The 21,028-nt window shown below is 38.5% G+C and overlaps 1 protein-coding gene across 7 annotated transcripts in view; it reads right to left on the reverse strand.

Moving 5' to 3' along the window:
• Positions 1 to 540: 540 nt before the first annotated feature.
• Positions 541 to 21,028, reverse strand: part of LOC107845280 — a 45,532-nt gene continuing 25,044 nt past the window's right edge. For 2 of the 7 annotated variants that reach the window (XM_047398167.1, XM_016689510.2), the window contains 7 exons: positions 6,708 to 6,770; positions 6,532 to 6,607; positions 2,698 to 2,772; positions 1,521 to 1,568; positions 1,273 to 1,308; positions 1,120 to 1,194; positions 541 to 809 (listed from right to left, as the gene is read on the reverse strand). In XM_047398167.1, the coding sequence (XP_047254123.1) occupies positions 735 to 809; positions 1,120 to 1,194; positions 1,273 to 1,308; positions 1,521 to 1,568; positions 2,698 to 2,772; positions 6,532 to 6,607; positions 6,708 to 6,770 (448 nt within the window). In that variant the 3' untranslated portion in view covers positions 541 to 734. Of the gene's footprint in view, positions 839 to 1,119; positions 1,195 to 1,272; positions 1,309 to 1,520; positions 1,569 to 2,697; positions 2,773 to 6,531; positions 6,608 to 6,707; positions 6,771 to 21,028 lie in introns of all 7 variants that reach the window. The other 5 variants (XM_016689511.2, XM_047398162.1, XM_047398163.1 and 2 more) reach the window with 5 other exon arrangements.

Below are 21,028 nucleotides of genomic sequence, written 5' to 3' on the forward strand. Positions count from 1 at the left end.
GCTTCTCCACTAGTTCACAGTTGCTGCATCTGTCAGTTTGTATGCCCTTCGAGAACTGCAGTCAAAATCCCCTCAATTGGCAGTTACAACGATGCTCTACTACTGTGAACTGCTACATCTGCAGCAACTCGCGTCCAAAAAGAAATGAGTGACGTGCTACTCATCTTCCTGTGATAGACTTATCAATTGTCAGCGATGAGAACAGCTGAGAGGAAGAGAGACTATCGATAGTTGTGAGGAAGAGACATGTATAGCGCTTTCCAGTTCAGTTAAATATTCTGTACGCTCAATGTTGTCTAGGAACATTGTTAGGATTATCTTCTGGAATTTATACTATATATCCTCATGCAGTCAGGCATCCGCCCTCTAGCTTTCAGTCTTTGATAAAGTTCCTCTCACCTGCAAATCCCTTTCAGTAACAAAGTCGGCCCAATTATTTTTTTTCCTTTTGGTTGATAATCCTACTCGCTTAATCGGGAGGATGGTCAATTCATGAATGTCAATCTAAATATTCAACTAAGGTCAACGTTAGGAGTATAATGAAAGTCAATAATGCTGAAACTTCATCAAGATCGGGTATTAACCAATACCAGGTAGTTACAGCACGAGATCGGGATTACGCGGCATAGGATGGATTTTTACAGTGCAAACAAAAATCTGCCGTGTTTACAAACAAATGAGACAAGATGTCTTCACAAAGAATTATCAGCAGTAACAAATCTGAACGAATACATTCATTCATCTACTTGATCAGATGAAAGCCCTGGTTCTACGACTGGAGGTATACAGTCCACCTTGAATCGCAAGACCTGTTGCCAATCAAAGCAAAATAATGACCCTAAGATAGTTATGTTCCTTCTGGATTAGACAAAGTAGCAAAGCAATCAATTGTTTGATGACAATGCAGATTAACAAGAACCTATTTTAGTGAGGAAGGAAGAATACATCAGAATAGTTACATAAAATACTAATTTCACTACACCCAGTTCCACTGAAACAGGAAAACCGATAGGCAGCCGAAAGCAGCCATTGTTAGATACACCAACAGGACAGGGCGGAATACTTCAAAGGAGACAATCATAACATCAATAAAATTAGGTTCAACAATATATTACTCACCTTCTTGAAAAATGTAGAATAAGAATTATCCCATATGAGCTTGTAATTTCCAGATAGGCACGTACAGAAGTTCCCCTGCAAGAAATGAGCATCAAGAAGGTGACGTTTTAAATTTACTTGCTACAGCAGTAAGAAAGCGAAGTAATTACTCACTTGGTTAGCTCCATATCGTCGATAAGGTAAGATTTGCTGTGAGTCAAGCGTTCGATTGACAAGTCAAAAAAATTAAAGCAGAGCAATTGAGTGAGAAAAGCGGAGGAGAAGTTATCACATAAGAGAGAGAAGACTAAATAAAGCATGTGGCACTAGCTTAGTAAATCAAGAATTGCAGCAGATGAACTCTATGAGAAAACATGAAAAAAAAAAAAAAAAAAAAACGTCAAGGTGCTACACTTTCGTACCGTCCTCTGTCCAGAGGGATTTATATACTCCATGCTAAAGCCAATGTCCTGTTACAACAAAAGAAGCGCAGATGACTTGGGAAATCTACTAGTGTCACAGTTCACTGAGATGAAAAATGATTTTTTGGATGAAGTGAAACGAAAAATGAGTCATTCAGATTTTACCTCATATCTGATGACCTATACATTAAAAGATCAAAAAGTGAAGAAAAGGAACAGAAAAAAAGAACAAAAGAAGACAGGTGCTTCATGTAGTTTCCTGGGAAATTTGAGAGTTACTTTCAATGATTTCCTTCTGATACCAGATAATTGCTTCACAGGTCATACAGATAGGAGCAAGTACAAACTACATAAAGATGTTGACAGAAGATGACAAAATATAAGTTAATATGCAAGGGATTATCATCACATTCTCCAAATGTATATGATTGAAAACTTAGCATGTAATCTCAACTGGTCCCACCCTTTCCAGGACTCCACACATAGAACGAACTTAGTGCACTGGGATGCCCTTTTTTCCTCTCAACTGGTGCCGCTTATGTGAAGCTTAAGTCACTTGGAACAAGGAAACCAGAAGTAGCAACACATAAAGGTATTGAACTGGACATTATAGAGGGAGAGGAACATACAAAGATTAAGGAGCAGGAGAACAGAGGTGCTTCAATGTTGTTTCTGTGCATAGCCACAACTTAAGTTCAAGTGTTCATGGAATCTTTCCATTAGGTGTAATTTGGAAAAGATAGGGAGTTAAAATGTTTCGATATACTTTATTCTGTGTATGATGAAAAAAATTGGGACTTTTGTTTGTAATTCTGCATACACAAGCATCTCTTTTGCCTGTTTTGTTAACAACGCAAAAATACTTTTACCAAAAAATTTGCACTTTTTGTTTGTTTCCTCCAACTACATTAATAGGGAGGAGATTACTTTTTCGTTTCTGAAAAATAGAATATTTTTCTTGGAAAGAAAGAAAGGCAATAGCCCATAGACCACGAGGACATAGCCAAAAGAAGCAGGACATAAAGTCGGACATCAACTTCTGACAAATGGCCACAAATTGAAAGCTGACAATATAAAGCATAAATATCAACCAAAACAAGGAAGGAAGTTGTTTCAAGAGAACTTGGATACCACTTTACCTAAATAGGTACATCTATAGCAAGATAAAAGGATTTACCATATCTACTCTGCCTTGAACCAAAGAGAAATCCCACGCGATGTATGAATTTATGGCATCGACTGTCAATGAAACCTAAAATAACGTTGACATAACAGATGTATAAATCAACTGTACATAGTTTTAACAACCCCCAAATGAAAATCTAAAGTACAAACTTTCAGGAACCGGGTCTTTCAAAGACAGATAGACAATGTATCTTTTGCAACGTTTTCCCCCAAACCCCTCTAACCAAAATCTACACGGAACATGCACTGAAATATTAAATCCGTACATTGTTGAATTGAAACACCAAAACCAACAGATAGATCTTGTACTTGATTTATGAGAAAAATAATCACTAAAATTCGGATACCAAGAGTTCCAAACACCCTTGAATGGTCATAGGTAGCAGATTTTCAAAAAGAAGATCAAAAGGGGTTTCAAATTGAAGTTCAGAAGAAATATGAATATCTAAAATATGAAAAAAGATTACAGAGTAAAGCACTCCAACCCAAATTAAGGAGGGAAGGAGGCTTGAAATAGTAGAGAACAAATAATATTAACAACACTGTGAAGCAAATGTGTTGATGCATGTGTGGACACAAAATGCAAATAAAGCATCACTTTTCAATTAGAAAATTACAAAGAACCAAGCTTAACAAATTCAGCGGTCTCATGACAAAAGAATTCAAATTATTCACAGAGGAAAAACAAAATGTAGTTTTCTAACTATTGCTAATGAGATTTGGTGATTGATCATAACCTAAAATTTGGAAATAATCATAGAACTTTTGATCCCTGAATTTATGGTAAATTCTTATTTTCATACTTGTATATGATATTAAGCACATTTAACCTTCAAAATTAATTGTGTGTTTTTTCGTCCCTTCATATTATTTTGCTGGAATCTAGAGTTAAAATTCATCATCATGCAGAACATAGGATTCAGGGTACGGACCGACATTCTTTTGTTGAAAACAACTTATATTTGTAGTCACCAGTGTAATTTAACTCAATTTCTTTTATATTAAGTTAAATAACTAATGACTGTTGAGTAGTTTTAACTTGAACTTTTATTATTTAATAATAAGAAAATTGAGTTTTTATCATTACTAACTTTCATTGATGGACGCTGCGATACATCCCATATTTTTGCAGGATAAGGCACGGGTGTAGCAGCATTTTCGGAGGATCCAAACTACATAGCCTTTACGGAGGAATATATTATATTTAGACTATTTTAAAAAGGGAAAATAGATAAGTTGCACCTTTAACTTGTCCAACATAGTCATTTGCACACATAAAGTTTACAGTTGAAGTCTTATCCCCCTATTCTTGTTCAAAAATGAACTAACTACCCTATCTTTAAGGGGAAGGGGGGGGGAAGCTAATTACCTCTAAAGTGATGAGTGGCAAAGAAAGTGTACCAACTTTATTGGAAGTGCATGAGAGGGAAAAAGAACCTAAAAGCTAAATTGTCCAAGTTTCACTTTCTAATTGGACACTATATAATTAGTTACAACTAACATTAAAAAATCTCTCCTTTATGTTTTCTTTGCTTATTCCTTTTCCTTTTTTATTTTTCTTCTTTCTCTCTCTTCGAAGGGGAGCCTTGGAGTACCTGATAAAGTTGCTGCCATATGACCAGGAGGTCACAGGTTCAAGCTTTGGAAACAGCCTCTGGCAGAAATGCAAGGTAAGGCTGCGTACAATATACCCTTGTGGTGGGGCCCTTCCCCGGACACCGCGCATAGCGGTAGCTTTAGTGCACCGGGCTGCCCTCTTCTTTTTTTTTTTTTTCTCTCTTCATTTCCACCAAAACCAACTCGTCGCCAACCCACCTCCCTGTCCACCACTATCATTTCCATCATTTCCTCCTCCTTTATTTTCTTTATCGACTCGCATTCCGAATATCTCCTTCAGCTTTCACTCATATAAAATTCCTTTTCTATCTTAAGTGTCCAACTACTCCAACCCTAGTTTCAGATTCCTATGGACATTCAATTACTCGGACCCCATAGCAGCCCAAGAGCTACACCCCTATTCACTAACACTACGCAATTCCATGAATCTGTCTCCAATTCCCATTTTTGTTCTTGGATAATCATCCAACTCTTTTCTACTACCCGCACATGAAAATTGAAATTGTATTAGTTGAGCTTGTTCCGTTAGCCAAGATTGGCTCCCTATCTCTACTGCTTCACAATTATCTTCCTGCAGGAACTCGCTCTATTCTGTTCAAGATTCGTCTACGGTATTGGCTAAAACTGTAACTTGCAGATCATCACATATTTCAGCTTCAGCCTGAATCTCTACGAGTTTGCCTAAGCCTTTCTACGGCTTTCCTGCATTCCGCACTCTCCTCCGATAACTGTTTCATCCTATCAATAAGCTGAGCATCAAATTTCACATCCTCCACTTCATTACTCCTGTCAACTTCACTTTCAGAACTCAAAGTCTTATTTAGAAAAGTAAACTTGACATCCTATCCATCTAAGCAAAGAATAAAGAGGAAAAAGGAAGAAAAGAAAAATAAAACATATGCTCTTAGTTAGAGAATAAGAGTCTTAGCCAAACAAAGTAGTCCTTCAAGTTCCATCATTTTCCGACCCCCCACCATTTTTCTTCATAGCTTTCTAAACAAGCTCTTGATTCTTGAAAGATCAAGTGCTTGAACCTCATACTTCGAGTGAGAGATGCAGATAAAGGAGAAGAGAAATGATGAATGTTGTAATAGAGAAGGAAATAAGGAAGAAAAAGGTTCTGAAAAGTTAAAAATAAATTAAAATGATTGGGTATCACACACGTGTCAGGTGCGTGTATAATACCACCAAACATAGATATGCAAGGGGTATTAATTCCACTTCAGACAAATATATGGGGATAAGGGGTTGCTCACAAAGTTTAGGTATGTAAATGACTTTTCGGACAATAGATGCTTAAAAGGATATTTCTAATTCCATTCAGAAAATTAATGGAATAGTATAATAAATTTTTACTTTTTGTGTAAAGAAGAAAGTGTAGAGGAGGCTGAGCGGTTAGTTGATCTTTTAGGTTCTTTGTGATTATCTTTAGTTTTTTTGTTTAGGTTCAAAATTTTTGGAGGTCTCCACAGCATGTCCTTAATGCTGAGGGATACAACATTATCAGTTTCAAAAAATGACTTTCCGGAAAACTTTAGGGTGCAACAATTGACAAAGATTCACAAGAAAACGGATCAAAAGTGTAAATTTCAATTAAAATTGAATTTTAAATGTGCTTAATCAAATACTCTTTTTCGATTTTTGAGGAACTACAAGTGCAAATTCCTTTTGAAAATTGAGCAAGTCAACATCATTTTCAAGATTTTAGACAAATTTCCCCCACTTGTGGGAATATACTAGGTATGTTGTTGTTGTAGACAAATTTGGAATTTTTACTATGACTACATAACCTAAAAGGAAATATGCTAAGAACATCATCATAAAGAATTATTATGTGAGATACAAGTAGACACCATTTTTATACCTCATGAAACAGAAGTAACCAATTACAAACATTATCTCACAAGATTATTTAGTCTCATTATACAACGCAAAATAAGTTATTTAAATACGTATTCAATTAATTTTTTATCATATTTGGTACAAAATCATCGACATAGAATTCACTGCAACACATGCACCAAGCGACTACGTATAAATATATACATACATATAAATATATACATACACACACACATGGATCACACACACGAAAAGAAACAATGCTTAAAATACAAATGACTTGCTTAAAAGTTACAAAATTAGCAGCACCAATATAAAAAAAAAAATATGATAAAAGAGAAAGCAATCTTCCCATGTGAAAACAAACCTCATGAGTTTTTCCTGCTGGAACACTCACTTCCTTGTGCTCGTCACTTTTTCTGCATTTGGAAACCAAAAGAAAGCTCGACATCGAATTGTGAAAATCATATCAATCATTGTCTTAAATCTAGTCCAACAATGACAAAACGTACATGAAACCACCATAGGGATGAGACTGGATACCTGGCTTCTAATGCACCAGCTTCTTCCGCAGTGATAAAGAAAGGGGAATTTGCAAATACTTCACTGCAAAAGTTAAGTAAATCCAGTTAAACAAGTACCAAATTATATAACTACACACTAAATCCTCAGATTCAATAACCAATGTTCCTCTAATGATGTGAGTCAACAACTACACATTTTGGCATACAAAATCAAAATTTGTCTAGGAAAAGAAAAAAATACATCAAGATCACTATTGTTTAAGGGTTTGGCAGGGGATAACCTTTTTTAAAATCAAGTAAGAAATAATTTCTTAACAAGGGGGAAAAACTCCAGTAAGCAAGTGGTATACCAAAAAGAGAGAACTTAATAAGATAAATGGTTCTCTATAAAAAACACTCAATACTCAACACAAATAGGAACCTCATGGGTGCACCAAAAGATATTAAAGATAAGTGGTTATTCTTCAACAGTACAAAATCATGCCCGATTCCTTCAAAGCCGACTTATTTCTCTCTGTCCTTCCACATAAGAACTGACAAAGCAATATCCCATGCGCTACTGGCCTAACCCTTCATCTTCTAAAAGGCCAACTGAATAATGCAACATTCACCGATTCCAGAATGGTCCACATGAATCCAAAGCATCTCAGCCATGAAGTTGCGTAGCAATGCAGTAGGTTGTGGTCCACATCCTCTCCTGAATTTTTGCACAAAGAATCAACAAATATAGGTGATCCTCCTCTTCTTTAAATTTTCAGCAATTGAGATTATTCATCTAGCTGCCAACAATGAAGAACAGCCCCTTTCGGCACTCTGGAAATCCAAGCTGTAAACATGGGAAAATCGTCTTGTCTCTAGCAAGCCATCTTGACATAAAAGGACTTTACTAAGACACGACCGCCATTCCCAAACTCCTATATCCAAGAATTCTAAGTTTCTAGTGATAGGGTTTGTTGTAGAGCATATCAAGTAGGTATTGAAATTCCTCTATCTCCCACTTCTGAAGGTTTCTTCTGAACCGAATATCCCAAAAGGACATAATGCTCTCTTATGATCTCTAAATCTCTTTGAATATCATTTCCTCTTGGCATGAAACTCTGTAGATGTTTGTGAATGTGAAACTCAAAGTGTTGTCTACATACCACTTGTGCCCCAAGAAACTGAACCCTACTCCCATCCCCTATCTCCAATGTTATATAGCCACAACATTTTTTCGATCCCTTCAAAATGTTTCTGCAAAGGCCACAACCAAAACAAGTAGTTAGTTTATATTGTTTCCCTATCACTTCTCTCCATAGTAGGTGCACCTTCACTGACGAATAACATTGATTAATCCCTGAAGCAATAGGAAGCCCAACGCCATGAACCCAAGCGCTCTAATGCATACACAAGGCACAGTGTGTGCCTCATCTCCCAAGGTTTGATATTGAAGAGGGAGAAAAAAATAAGATATTAAGTTGGTGCAATACTGCCTAGATCGGGCCGCCCGAGAATAGTTAAGGAATCAATATAACTACTATTAAAATTAGAAAAATTATTGTTAAGATAATACAAGTAAAAATGTTGGTAACTAAAAATAGAAAAATTAAAACTCGAGTATAAGAAAGCTTATCATTAAATCTAAAACACTCAAATTAATTGTCCAATAAGTAAAAAACTTAAAATGGTTTTCAAAATTTTGATTAACGCAAGTTTTAATTCATTATCTTGAGCCGGAGGTCTATCGGAAACAACCTCTCTATCACACATCTGAGGTAGTAGTATGGATTGCGTACACTTATCTCCCCCCACCCCCTACCCCCCACCTCACCACCACTTAGTGGTAATACACTGAGCATGTTGTTGTTGTTGTTGTTGCTGCGAGTTTTACTTCACATATTTTACTTCTCTACAGTTTTTTTAATAACCATGCTTACCGGGCCATCACCTCAACTAATTCCATGAGATACATGTCACCTCCCACCAACAAAAGGTATCAGAAACTCTATCGATCAAGGCTAGAATGGATGAGAAGAAATCTCCGAGTGTTTCGTCTCCGGTGATAATTCAACCCCGAGACCTCATGTTGCTCAACCCACGTAATCGACCACTAGGCCACACCCTTGGGTGCACTTCACTACCGTGTTTTCAATCCATTTGTTCTAATAATTTGTTCATGTTTATAGCATTTTTTTCTTCATTTGCACCTTTCTAATTGCTTTATGCTTTAAGCCAGACATGCGTCAGTTTTTCTTTTAGAAATTTGTCGTTGACATCATTAATCTCGAATAACATTATTGAATGAAACATTACATTTTAAACCTAAGTTGTTCAGACTCTTCACCTTCAGTGTCGCACCCGTGTCAACATGACATGGATGTGAATGTGGGTATGGGATCCGTATCCGATTTGGTCAACCAGTTTTGGGTACTTTGACCAAAATTGACGGAGAAGTTCCGGACACATATAATGATTTTTGTAATCAAAACAAAAGCTAAGATGAAATTAAAGAAAATGGAAGACGTTGTATAAAGAAATTTCGATGTCCTCCTTTTCCTTTATCATCATCCAAAATTCTCCTCTTGATTAATATTTAAGAAATTTCAATGTCCTCCTTTTCCTTTATCATATTCCAAGATTCTCCTCTTGATCAACATTTACTCCTCAAGTGTTTCACATAATATATCATAATTTAAGTTTTATAACTCTGTAGATGTTTGAATTACTTTGGGCCGAATCCAGTTACCCGTATGGCTGTATCCATACCTGGATCTATATCCCCGAATCTTAAACTTAAAATCATGAAGGACCCAACCTGTAGATCCATACCCGTATCGGACACCTGCACCTGAGTCCAAACAACTTAATTTTAAACCAAACACAGAATTTGCATTCAAGAGAATGGAAGAAATTCTCTCTGCAGGGAGAATTTTTTCTCCAGTGACCAACCATGGAATTACAGCTTCAAAAATTTGAAATCCAAGAAAAGCTTTTTAAGCAGAACCATTATGTAAACCTTCAATCGTTATGGAACGTCATATGACTCAAAGCAAACCACCGAAAGAAGAAAGCAGTGGTAGTAACTTCACTAAACCTACTTCAAGTCACAGCACAAGTTTCACTGCATGTTGGTAATGTGAATCAGATAAGAACTTCCTTCAGATTTGAAAATGTGTAGCTGCAGTAAGATGAATTTCTGTTCAACTGAACATACCATACAAGTGTACCAATTTTACTGAAATCAAGGCTAGTCTAGAGAGATAAGGTCCATCTTCTCTCAGGACACCAACAATAATTCAGCAAGTTTTGAGTCCACCGAAGGAGTGGGATACCCTCGTTGACAAGCTCCAGGAAGCCGCACCGCCGCTGCAACTTTCAAGTGCTCATATGCGCAGGTGAGGAGGAAAATTCCAGCAAGTGACCTACTAAGAGAGGATGATCAAAGGTTTTACTGATGGAGGATGTCACGCAATCAGAGACATCATGCAAGGGTGACCATTTATCCAAATATTACTTCATACAGTACTGGAGAGCTAAAAAAAGGCTCTTTTCTGTACAATCCTAAATAATCTCGAATGTTAACTTCTCCACTTTCTTGTTTGCCCAAGCCAAACCCCAATAGTTTGTAGATAATATAGCTACTTCACAACAATGCCCCAAAATGCCAACAAGAACAACAGCTAAACCTCAGTTCCAAACTAGTTGCGGTCAAATAATATGAATCCTCTATACTCATTCAACTATTTTTGGGTATCGTTCCATTCTACTACTCAATAATTTGTCTTTAAAACAATTAGAGTCTTCTAAACTAGAAGTTCTCTAAATCTCATACCTAATCTTCGCAACATACAAATCTCTACAAAATTACAAATTCCTGGCAAATACTGGAATTAATGAATGTGTACCAACAGAACTAGGACTTCATTCAACAAGTTGATATCGTCAATAAAGATCCTTTTTCTTTAATCGTGTTATGTTGTTTACCAAGTCATTTGAGACAACTTTCCCCCGTGTGATTTTGGGTACCTCGTTGTCTCCTTTTAGAACATTCAATCATCATGTTGACACACCAATGGAGTGGTGCATTTGGAGGTTGACAGGATGTGGCCCGACAATTACAAGCGATTTTCTTTGATTTTATCCATGTTTGCTACTTGTATTTTTTGATAAATGTGAAAATTTCTTACTCTCTAATTTTGTAGGATCCCATATACATTTTTGATAAGGTAAAAAATTTATTAACAATTGGGGGAAACCCCATATACAAGTTGTATACCCGAAAAAGAGAACCTACATCAAAGTACAGTTCTCAACAAAAGAAACCCACTCTTCTATAAATATAGAGATCCCATGTGGAAATGTGAGGGGTCTGAATAGTAGGGATAAGAGGAGAATTGTGAAGAGTCTAATCTTCCACGGGAACACAGACAAAGTCTGTTTGCGGGAATCCAAATTAGAGGGGGAGATTCAAGATATGATAAAGGAAATTTAGGGTGGTAGATGGATTAAATATGCATGTTTACAAGCTAGTGGTACCATAGGGGGCATTTTGATGTTATGGGACAGCAGATCATGGAAAGGTGTAGTACTGGAAGTTGGCTCTTACACTCTTACTTGCAAGTTCGAGGCAATGTTACAAGATTTCAACTGCCATCTTACAGGAGTTTATGCTCCAAATTGCAGATTAGAAAGAGAACATATGTGGGCGAAAATAAGTGTTGTTAGGAGTCTATTTGAGGGTCCATGGGTAGTATGTGGAGATTTTAATACTACAAGAGAAATTGCAGAAGGAGAACACCATCAATGATATATTTCTCTGACTTCATTGAAGATATGGACCTTCTAGACTTACAACTGGAAGAGGGCAGTTTTACCTTGTACAGAGGAGAGAACAATAATGTTGCTTCTAGAATCGACAGGTTTTTAATTTCTAAGGAATGGGATGGATGATACTTTCAGCAAAATAAAACAGGTTGCAATGCAGAGATTGTGCTCTGATCACAACCCCATTGCTTTACAATGTGGAATCTAGGAACAGAAGAAATCCAATTTCAAGTTCGAAAATTGGTAGCTGATTACAAATGGCTTTGTGGAAAGAATCAGAGGTTGGTGGGATTCTTTTGTGTATACTGACAAACCTGATTGCATCCTTGGGTGTAAGTTAAAAGCCCTCAAAGGCAAATTAAAGGAGTGGAGCAGAACTAGTATGGGAAATTTGGGAATGCAAAAGGCTCAACGTCTGAGTCAATTTAGCAACCCTGGATGAAGCGATGGAAATAAGAATCCTAACAAAAGAAGAGTCAGCTTTGAAGGCATCTCTACTTATGAACTATGAAGAGCACCTTAAAAATGAAGAAATTGCATGGAGACAAAGATCAAGAGCATAGAGCATTATGATTGAAAGAGGGGGATAGAAATACCGAATATTTCCACAAAGTGGCAAATGCACATAAAAGAAGCAGCAACATAGACAAGATGGAGATTCAAGATGAACCAGTGAGGGATCCAGAGAAAATTAAAGCTGAGATTATTGGGTTCTATCAGAGGTTATATTCAGAAACTATAGAGAGGAGGCTTAATAGTAATTTGATCAACTGTCCGGTCATTACTGAAGCTGAAAATGATGCTTTACAAAAGGATTTTGAGGAACAAAAAGTACTTTCATGTCTGAAGATGTGTGCCACGGATAAAGCTCCAGGCCCAGATGGATACACAAAGGGCTTCTTCATCAAATGCTGGGAAGTAGTGAAAAGGGATATCATGGAAACTTTCAAGAACTTCCATGACCATGGCATCTTCGAGGGGAGTTTCAACAACATACGTTGCTTTGATCCCAAAGAAGATGGAAGCCAAAGAACTGAGAGATTTTAGGCCCATCAGTCTAGTAGGTAGTTTTTACAAGCTAATTTCAAAGGTGCTCACAGAAAGATTGAAGAGATTTGTTGACAAACTGGTGGATGTCCAGCAAATGGTTTTCGTTAAGAACAGACAAATAATGGATGACATCTTAATTGCAAATGAGGTAATCGATTCCAATATCGCTCAAGGAATAGCAGGACGTTTGTGCAAACTAGACACTGAGAAGGCTTACGATCATGTAAGTTGGGAATTTTTGTTGAGAATGCTAGCTTGTATGGGATTTGGAAGGAGGTGGATTCAACGGGTAAGATATTGTATTTCCACTGTCAGATTCTTAGTTCTCATCAATGGATCACCTGAAGATTTTTTCCCTGCTCAAAGGGGCTTGAGACAGGATGATCCTCTGTCCTTTTTCTTTTTTTTTTTTTTGATGAAGTAATTGTTATATTGACTGGCATCAAGAAGATGCTGAAAACAATATAAAGAAAATTAGGGAAAGCTCCTAGATACAAAAACCTACACATATAACATTGAGCCATTTTCCTAAATGTGCAAAAAGTATGGTTGTTAAGCCAAAGACAAGGAACTAATGAAATTTACAAGAGGAATAACGTCATTTGCAGGGGTTAAATTGCTCCAGCTGAAAAGAAACATCAAACACTTAAAACTTCAGAGAAGAGTTGGGAGTTGAAATCCCATCAAAACATCTATGATTTCTTTCCAACCAGATGCTCCAAAAAATGCATGCTGGTATCATTTGCCAGATCTTCTTGATGGTTCTGTCAACTATCCAATGGTTCCAGCTTTCCATAGTTTCCTTCACATTCTGCGGCACTACCCAACTGGGGACGACCCGGTTCATACCTACTCCGTAGGTGTCGGGGAGGGGGGGACCACTCCGGGCCTGACCTACGCGCCCTCACCCCAGCTTCGCTGGAGGGGCGTTTCGAACCCCCGACCCTGGCACACCACGGTAAGCAAGCTTACCGCTGAGCCAAGGTCATCCCTCTGCGGCACTACCCAACTAACCCCAGAAATTGATAAGAACATGTTCCACAAATCAGACGCAACTGAGCAATGCAATAGTAAATGGTTGACTGTTTCTGAGCTATGCTGGCACATAAAACACCTATTTGCTAGTTGAAACTTTCTTCTGCAAAGGTTGTCTTGAGTTAGGATTGCCTCCCTGATGGCTGTCCATGTAAAGCACATGATTCTATTGGGGAGTTTAATTCTCCAAACCGGCTTCCAAGGTCAGTGTTCAGTCACTTCATTTTGAGCACACAATTTACTATAACCTGCCTTGACTGAGTAAGACCCCTTACTTGAACTACCTCATCTTAGTTTGTCACTGCCTAGGGATTTATTATGCAGTCTTCTAAAATTTTGTAAAGATCAAATATCTCCTCTAGTTCCCAATCTTGCAAGTTTCTTCTAAGGAGGAGGGTCCATTAGGTTTCGGCTCTATTTTGTGCAATTGTAGAGTCGGGGTTCATAGTTAGTCGATAGAGGATGGGGTGAGAGATTTTCAAGGGTTGGTCGATAAGCCATTTGTCATTCCAGAAACTCACTAAATTTCCATTTCCAACTGAAAACGAGACATCAAGGAAGAAATCATCTCTAAACTTGCTTGTGTGTTTCCAGGGTCCAACACCATGGGGAGCTGTGCCTGTGCTGGTGCTCCAGTGATTTTGTTTCCCGTACTTGGCAGTGACCACCCTTTTCCAAAGACTAGCAGTTTCTTGACCATATCTCCACAACCATTTATAAGCAAGCTACTATTGTGTTTCGATAAGTTTTTGATTCCCAAATCACCCAAGTTTTGGGGTTTGATAATCTGTGACCAGTCCACCAAATGAAATTTATGACCTTCAATGTTGCCTTTCCATAGAAACGTTCTCCTTACTTTATCAAGATGCTTCAGGACCTTAGATGGTATAGGAAAGAGGGACATGTGTTGGTAGGTATACTATCCAGAACACTGTTAATTAAAACCAACCTACCACCCATGGAGAGGTACTGCATCTGCTAGAAAGCTAATTTCTTCTCCACCTTTTCTATCACTCCATTCCATACTTCCGCAGCCTTGTATTTTGCTCCGAGGTAAACCTATAGGTTGTAGGGAAGGAGCTTATACCTCAACCCATAATTCCAGCCAATTCATCCATGTTGGCCACCTCATTAACTGGGAAGATAACACTTTTTGACATGTTGATATGCAGACCTGAGATTGTTTCAAAGAGAAGCAATGTGAGGTTAAGATATTGCATTTGTAGTTTCTCGGCCCCACAAAAAACAAGGTTATCATCTGCGTAGAGCAGATGTGAGACTGAAACTGAGTTGTCATCACTAATGCCTACTCGAAACCCTTCTATCCACTCTAACTGCCTTGTTTTTTCAAGCATCTAGCTTAGGCCTTCCATGGATAGAATAAACAGAAAAGGGGACAAGGAATCGATTTGTCTAATCCCTTTTTATGGTGAGAGAAAGCCAACTGGGGATCTGTTAACAAGAACAGAATATTTCACAGTGGTAAGGCTGAATTTGATCCATCTGATCCATCTATCCCAAAACCCCATTTCCTTTAGCATAGACAGTAGGTAGGCCCAACTAACTTTATCAAAAGCTTTCTCAACATCAAGCTTGCAAAGTATACCAGGAATACCACTTTTTAGCCTCTCGTCAAGCAATTCATTGGCCACCAGTGATGCATCTGTTATTTGTCTATCTTTAAGGAAAGCATTTTGCTCCCCTGAGACCAACTTCCCGATTACAGATTAAATCCTTTCCGCTAGGAGCTTGGCTACTATTTTGTAGACACTGCCAATGAGATTTATAGGTCTAAAATCTCTAAGTTCTACAGCTCCTTGCTCCTTTCTTCTTAGGGACGAGAGCAATAAAAGAGGCATTACTAGATTTGACCATGTAGCAGTGCTGGTGAAAGTGATTAAGGGCATTCATGATTTTTTCTTTAGTGAAAGCCCAAATCTTTTGATAAAAAGCCATTTACCATCCGGGCCTGGGCTTTTATCGGGGGCACATGAGTTTATTGTAGCCACAACTTCTTCTTTCATAAAAGCTCTTTCCAGCCACTCTTTCTCAATTGTAGAGATAGTGGCCAAATTTTCAAATTTTGCACTAGGTCTCCATTGCTCCTCCTCTTTGTAAAGGCCTTGGTAGAACCTTAGAATTTCTGATTTGATCTCCTCACTGTCCTTAATAATCTCCTCTCCAATCAACAGTCTATCTATGGAATTATTTCTTCTATTTGAATTAGCCATTCTCCGGAAGAATTTGGTGTTTCTATCGCCTTCTTTGAGCCATAAACATTTAGATTTTTGCCTCTTAAGAGATCTCCTCAGCTTTGGCCATTTTTTCCGGTTCACCTCTCAAATGCAAACATTTCTCTTTCTCAGGCTGGGACAAATGTCTGTTTTTAGCTGCTTGATCAAGTAAAGCTAGCTCATCAAGTAGCTTGTTTTTTTGTGCTTCTAATTTACCGAAAGTTTCCCTGTTCCAATCTGTGATGTTTTTCTTTAATCTTCTTAGCTTCTGCAAGAGAATAAAATTTGGATTGCCCCCAATAGTGTAACTTTTCCACCAACCTTTTACCTTCTCAACGAAACCCTCCACTTAAAGCCACATGTTTTCAAATTTAAAATAAGAGGGGTTAGCTTCCCAATCCCTACATTCCAAAAGCAAAGGCCTGTGATCAGATACTATTCTTGGCAGAGCTAATTGCTTGACAGCATTGAAGTTTGCATCCCATTCTGAGGAGATTAGGAATCTGTCGATTCTAGAAGCTTGCATTGAGTCACCCCCTCTGAACCATGTATAATGAGCCCCCCTGTAATGGTAGATCAATGATGTGCAGGTCTTGAATGGTGTCTGTGAAAGATTTCATGGCCCTTGATCTCCGAATGCAGTCGTATCTTTCACTTTCATACATACAAACAGTGAAATCACCCACTGTTCATCCCAAAGACCTCTGATGGCTGCCAATTCATCCCGTAGTTCTTCCCTCTCAGGGTTTGAGTAGGGTCCATAAACCCCTGTGAAGCACCACCTGACCTCTGTGAAGCACCACCTGAAGAGGTCTGAGAGCTTTCCAACATACAAGAAATGGTATATGCCCCAAGTTGCACATCCATTTTAGACCAAAATCTTTTGTCCAATAGTACAATAATGCTGCCATTTCTTCCATTTGGCTTTAGCTCCGCCTATTCTACCCAGTGGTTCCCCCAGACTTGTCGAATATGAAAAGGAGTCCATTCTGCCACTTTTGTTTCTTGTAAACATACTATATCTGCTTTCCATTTATGGATGAGAAATTTGATTGTAGTTCTCTTATCGGCCTCATTCAGCCCCTGCACATTCCAACTTAATATTTTAATCTTCATTCGGAGAAGGCTTTGTAGGTCCTGTCCCGATCACTTGACTTTCTACCCTTTGAATTCATACCCCAACTCAACCTTTCAAGCTCTAAAGATTGCTTCTTTTTCCCCTTGTTTCTGGTGTTGGAGGAAGCTTTTCACTACTCAATTTGTGATTGCCTCTTTTGCTCCATTCATAGGACCATATCGAGAATTTCATGTTCATACCCCACTGCATTAATCCCAAAGGCTTGGCATGCCTTAAGCATCATAGTTTTAGTCCATCTTGAATTATCAACTACAACAGAGGAATGGGAGTGAGTGACTTGAGTAGAAAAATGTCCAGCTTCAAACCAAGGAGAGGATTATCACTGGAGGAATATTCAGCATCTGAACTGTTTACTGTTACAAAATCGCTTGGCTACATAGGTCTTGGAATTATCATGGCCATCGGCTCTGCTTCATCATCTGCTTCATCGTCAAGTTTAGATGATAAATCGTTTGCCACCCTTGAAGGTGTCATCTCAATTTTCCCATCTTCTGCTTTCTTTATTTCTTCAGTGAGTGGGTCAAAATAATTCTCAAGTCTTAATGAACTGCTTTTATGAGCACGTGGGTCAAAAAAGGTATTTTGGCCAGCCATTCCTTCTCAAATTTCCTCCTGGTAAATGTTTTGGGCCTTGGCCCTTTTGAATAATATGAGTTGTCCAGCTTTTGGCCCAATTATTTAGCCACCACTTTGTTATATCTGGGATTAGGGTTTTGAAACAGCTACTTTGTTTTAAGATTGGGTTCCACTGGACACTTATTTGAATTAAAGTTCTTTGAACCCCTGTATTCTTTGCTATAAACCGGTGGGTATTGCGACAGATCCTTCACTTGGCTCGAGGATGCCTTGTCCAATCCCGTATCTCGCTCCGTCATGGTAGCAACTGTTGCTCCATCCCCGGCGACTGGTGCTCCATCCTCGGCGACCTTTAGATCCACTAATTTGTCCTCCACGATAGAGATTCCAAATCTCAAATCACCCAGCACTAGAACGGCTTCACTCGGGGTTTCAGTGGCAGAGGCTTTCACGCATATTCGAGCCCAAAATAAATGCACTCTACTCTTTGTATCCTCATCTATGCCAATAAATCCACCACATAGGTCTCTGATATAGCGAAAAGTGTTCATGCTCCATCCGTGAAGAGGAATACCAAACACTTTAACCTATCTATGGTCTGCTCTGTGCCCCACCGGAGAGGTCCTGAATTCCGGCGACCACCACTCTACCTGAAGATGTCGACCATTCCAAAACCAATCACCTGCTTTCACCCTAGCAGCCTCTTGTTTCGAAGGAAACTCAAACAGAAATTTATTGTGTGCCATGGGAGTTATCCTCAGACCAGCTGTCACCTGCCATTTGAAAGTAAACCTTTTTTGAATAATTTCAGTATTGGGGCTCCGGTGGAAAGGGTCATTGAAGCATTCGACTAAGCATTTTGAGAGAAAGAGGAAATTTTCATCAGTGGTTTCGCTGGTGACTTTTTCAATTTTTCCTCCCTGAAGATTAGGCCAATGAGTAATTTCGGCAGCATTGAGAAAAGATTTCTTTTGCAGATTTGTGAATTTCTTGTACTTGTAATTGGGTGCTTCTCCAAGAGAATGTAGTATCTTCCCTGCCATGTCTCCCCAACCCTTGTTGTAACCTACTTCTAGTATTATTATTGTTGATTTCCCTTCCCCTTTCCTTGTTTCGATTCTTATGTATCTTCCATATCTATTAAAATTTTGGTACACCCTATAAAGATAATTTTGAATCTTCCTTCCCCACTTCCTGTAAAGATTCCCATTTCCACACGACGCCTGTTGCATTTGCTCGCTAACCCATCTTAAGTTCTCCTCATCAAGCTTAATCTGGCTGCAAACCCTCCGTCCACGCTCAACCCAAACAAACCAGCCATCGCTTTCTTCAAAACTTCGAATGATTTATCCCCAGAAATAAAGAAAGATTTCTTTCCCATTTGGAAGGAAAGAAAGCGAGTGAGGGAGCTCACGGGAAAGAGAGTTATGTACAGTGGTCTACAGTACCCTGTTCTTATTTATCATTGTCATGGAGGGCCAAATAACATGATAAAAGTGGCTAGAGAGAATGAATGTCTCAGGGGTTTTGAGGTAGCAACAAAGCAAACCTCAAGTTCAAACGACAACATGGAAGTTACTCATCTAAAATATGTCGATGACACCTTAATTTTTTGTGATGCTGATGAAGGGCAATTACTAATTCTGAGATCAATACTAGTACTTTTACTTTTGAAGGTGTCTCTGGCCTTCATATCAATTGGAGAAAAAATCAGTTGTTCCAAATCAATGAAGTCCCAAATATGGTGGAGTTGTCTAGAATTCTGGGAGGGGAAGTAGGTTCGCTACCTACCATTTATCTGGGAATGCCTTTAGGTGCCAAATCCAAAGCTTTGAACATCCGAAACGCAGTAACTGAAAAGTGCGAGAAGAAGTTAACAAGCTGGAAATGTCAATACATTTCCCTGGGAGGCAGAGTCACTCTCACTAATTCAGTTTTGGATGCCCTTCCAACCTATATGATGTCTATCTTTCGCATTCCTGATGGAGTGATTCAGCGACTAAACAAGATTAGGAGGGATTTCTTTTGGAAAGGAATTAAGGAGAGTGACTCTACTGTGCAACATCTAGTCAAATGGAAAAAAGTTCTCTGGGGTAGAAGCAAGGTGGGTTAGCAATAAGGAATTTGAAATTGCAAAGCAAAGCTCTTAGATTGAAATGGTTATGGAGGTATTCTCAAGAGCCTCAAGCATACTGCGGCAAAGTAATCAAAGCTAAATATCAAGGAAAACAAACGGGTGACAAAGGAGGTTCTCACACCTTATGGTGTAAGTCTATGGAGGTCCATCAGAATCCTTTGGCCTCTTTTGAAGAACAATACAATTGTCAGGACAGGTAATGGAAGAAAAACATCTTTCTGGGAGGACAAATAGTTGGGCACTTCAAGTTTGAAGAATCTTTTTCCAACGATGTATAACTTGGCAGAGCAAAAACAAACTAGCCAAGCTGACATTTGGATACAGCAAGGTTAGAATCTCCAGTTTAGAAGGAACTTCAATGATTGGGAAATTGAAAAGGTGACAGAATTTTTCAGTACATTGGATGGTTTTAAAGGAATGAAGGGTGGGTCTGAAGGTTATGGTCGATCAAAGACAACAAAGGTACTTTCAGGGTGAGCTCATCTTATAAGTTTTTGAACCAAGGTGGATAACAGCCTCCACAATGGCCTTGGAAACAGATTTGAAAATCGAAAATCCCTTTCAAGGTGGCATGTTTCACTTGGCTTCTGGCAAGAGAAGCAGTTCTAACACAAGAAAATCTCTAGAAGAAAAAGTTCTCTTGGTGTTCCAGATGGTGAGGAGGCTGAGACAGTCAGTCATTTGTTTCTCCAGTGTAGTATAACAACTCAACTCTGGAGGATTTTCATCGATCTCGGGGATTTTGTTTGGGCCATGCCTAACAAGATCACACATCTCCTACACAGTTAGGAAGAGCTAGGGATGGAAGCTTCAGATAAAGATAGATGGAGAATTGTCCCAGCATGCATCTGGTGGAGAATTTGGACAACAAGGAATGCTAGATGTTTTGAGAGAAAAAGCAGTGATCTACAGAAGATCAAGCTGAACTGCGTCAAACTTTTTTTTTTTTTGCACACAAATGTACTTAGAAGATACTGAATCCATTATAGATATCCTAGGTTCCTGTTAGGATTAAAATTCAGCGTTTCTTCATTTTTGACAAGTTGTAAGTATGGTTTTCAGTACAACCCATTGTATTGGTTTCAGTAAATACACACAAATGTTACCTTCTCAAAAAAAAGGCAACTTTTGCAATCGTACAAAATCTTGTTCAACCCCTTCAAACGCTTTGATATTTCTCTCTTTCCAAATCAACTTAGCTAAAAGGGCAACATTCCATACCCTTGGACTTCTTTCTCCTCATGTAAGCCCAGCTATGCAGCGCCACCTTCACTGTGCTCAGCATCATGCGTTGCAACTCAAACAAGTTAAGAACTATCCTTTATCATTTATTAGCCACTTGACAACGCAACGGGGAATTATCTAAA

Source organism: Capsicum annuum, chromosome 10, assembly GCF_002878395.1.
Source record: "Capsicum annuum cultivar UCD-10X-F1 chromosome 10, UCD10Xv1.1, whole genome shotgun sequence".
Lineage (NCBI taxonomy): Eukaryota > Viridiplantae > Streptophyta > Magnoliopsida > Solanales > Solanaceae > Capsicum > Capsicum annuum.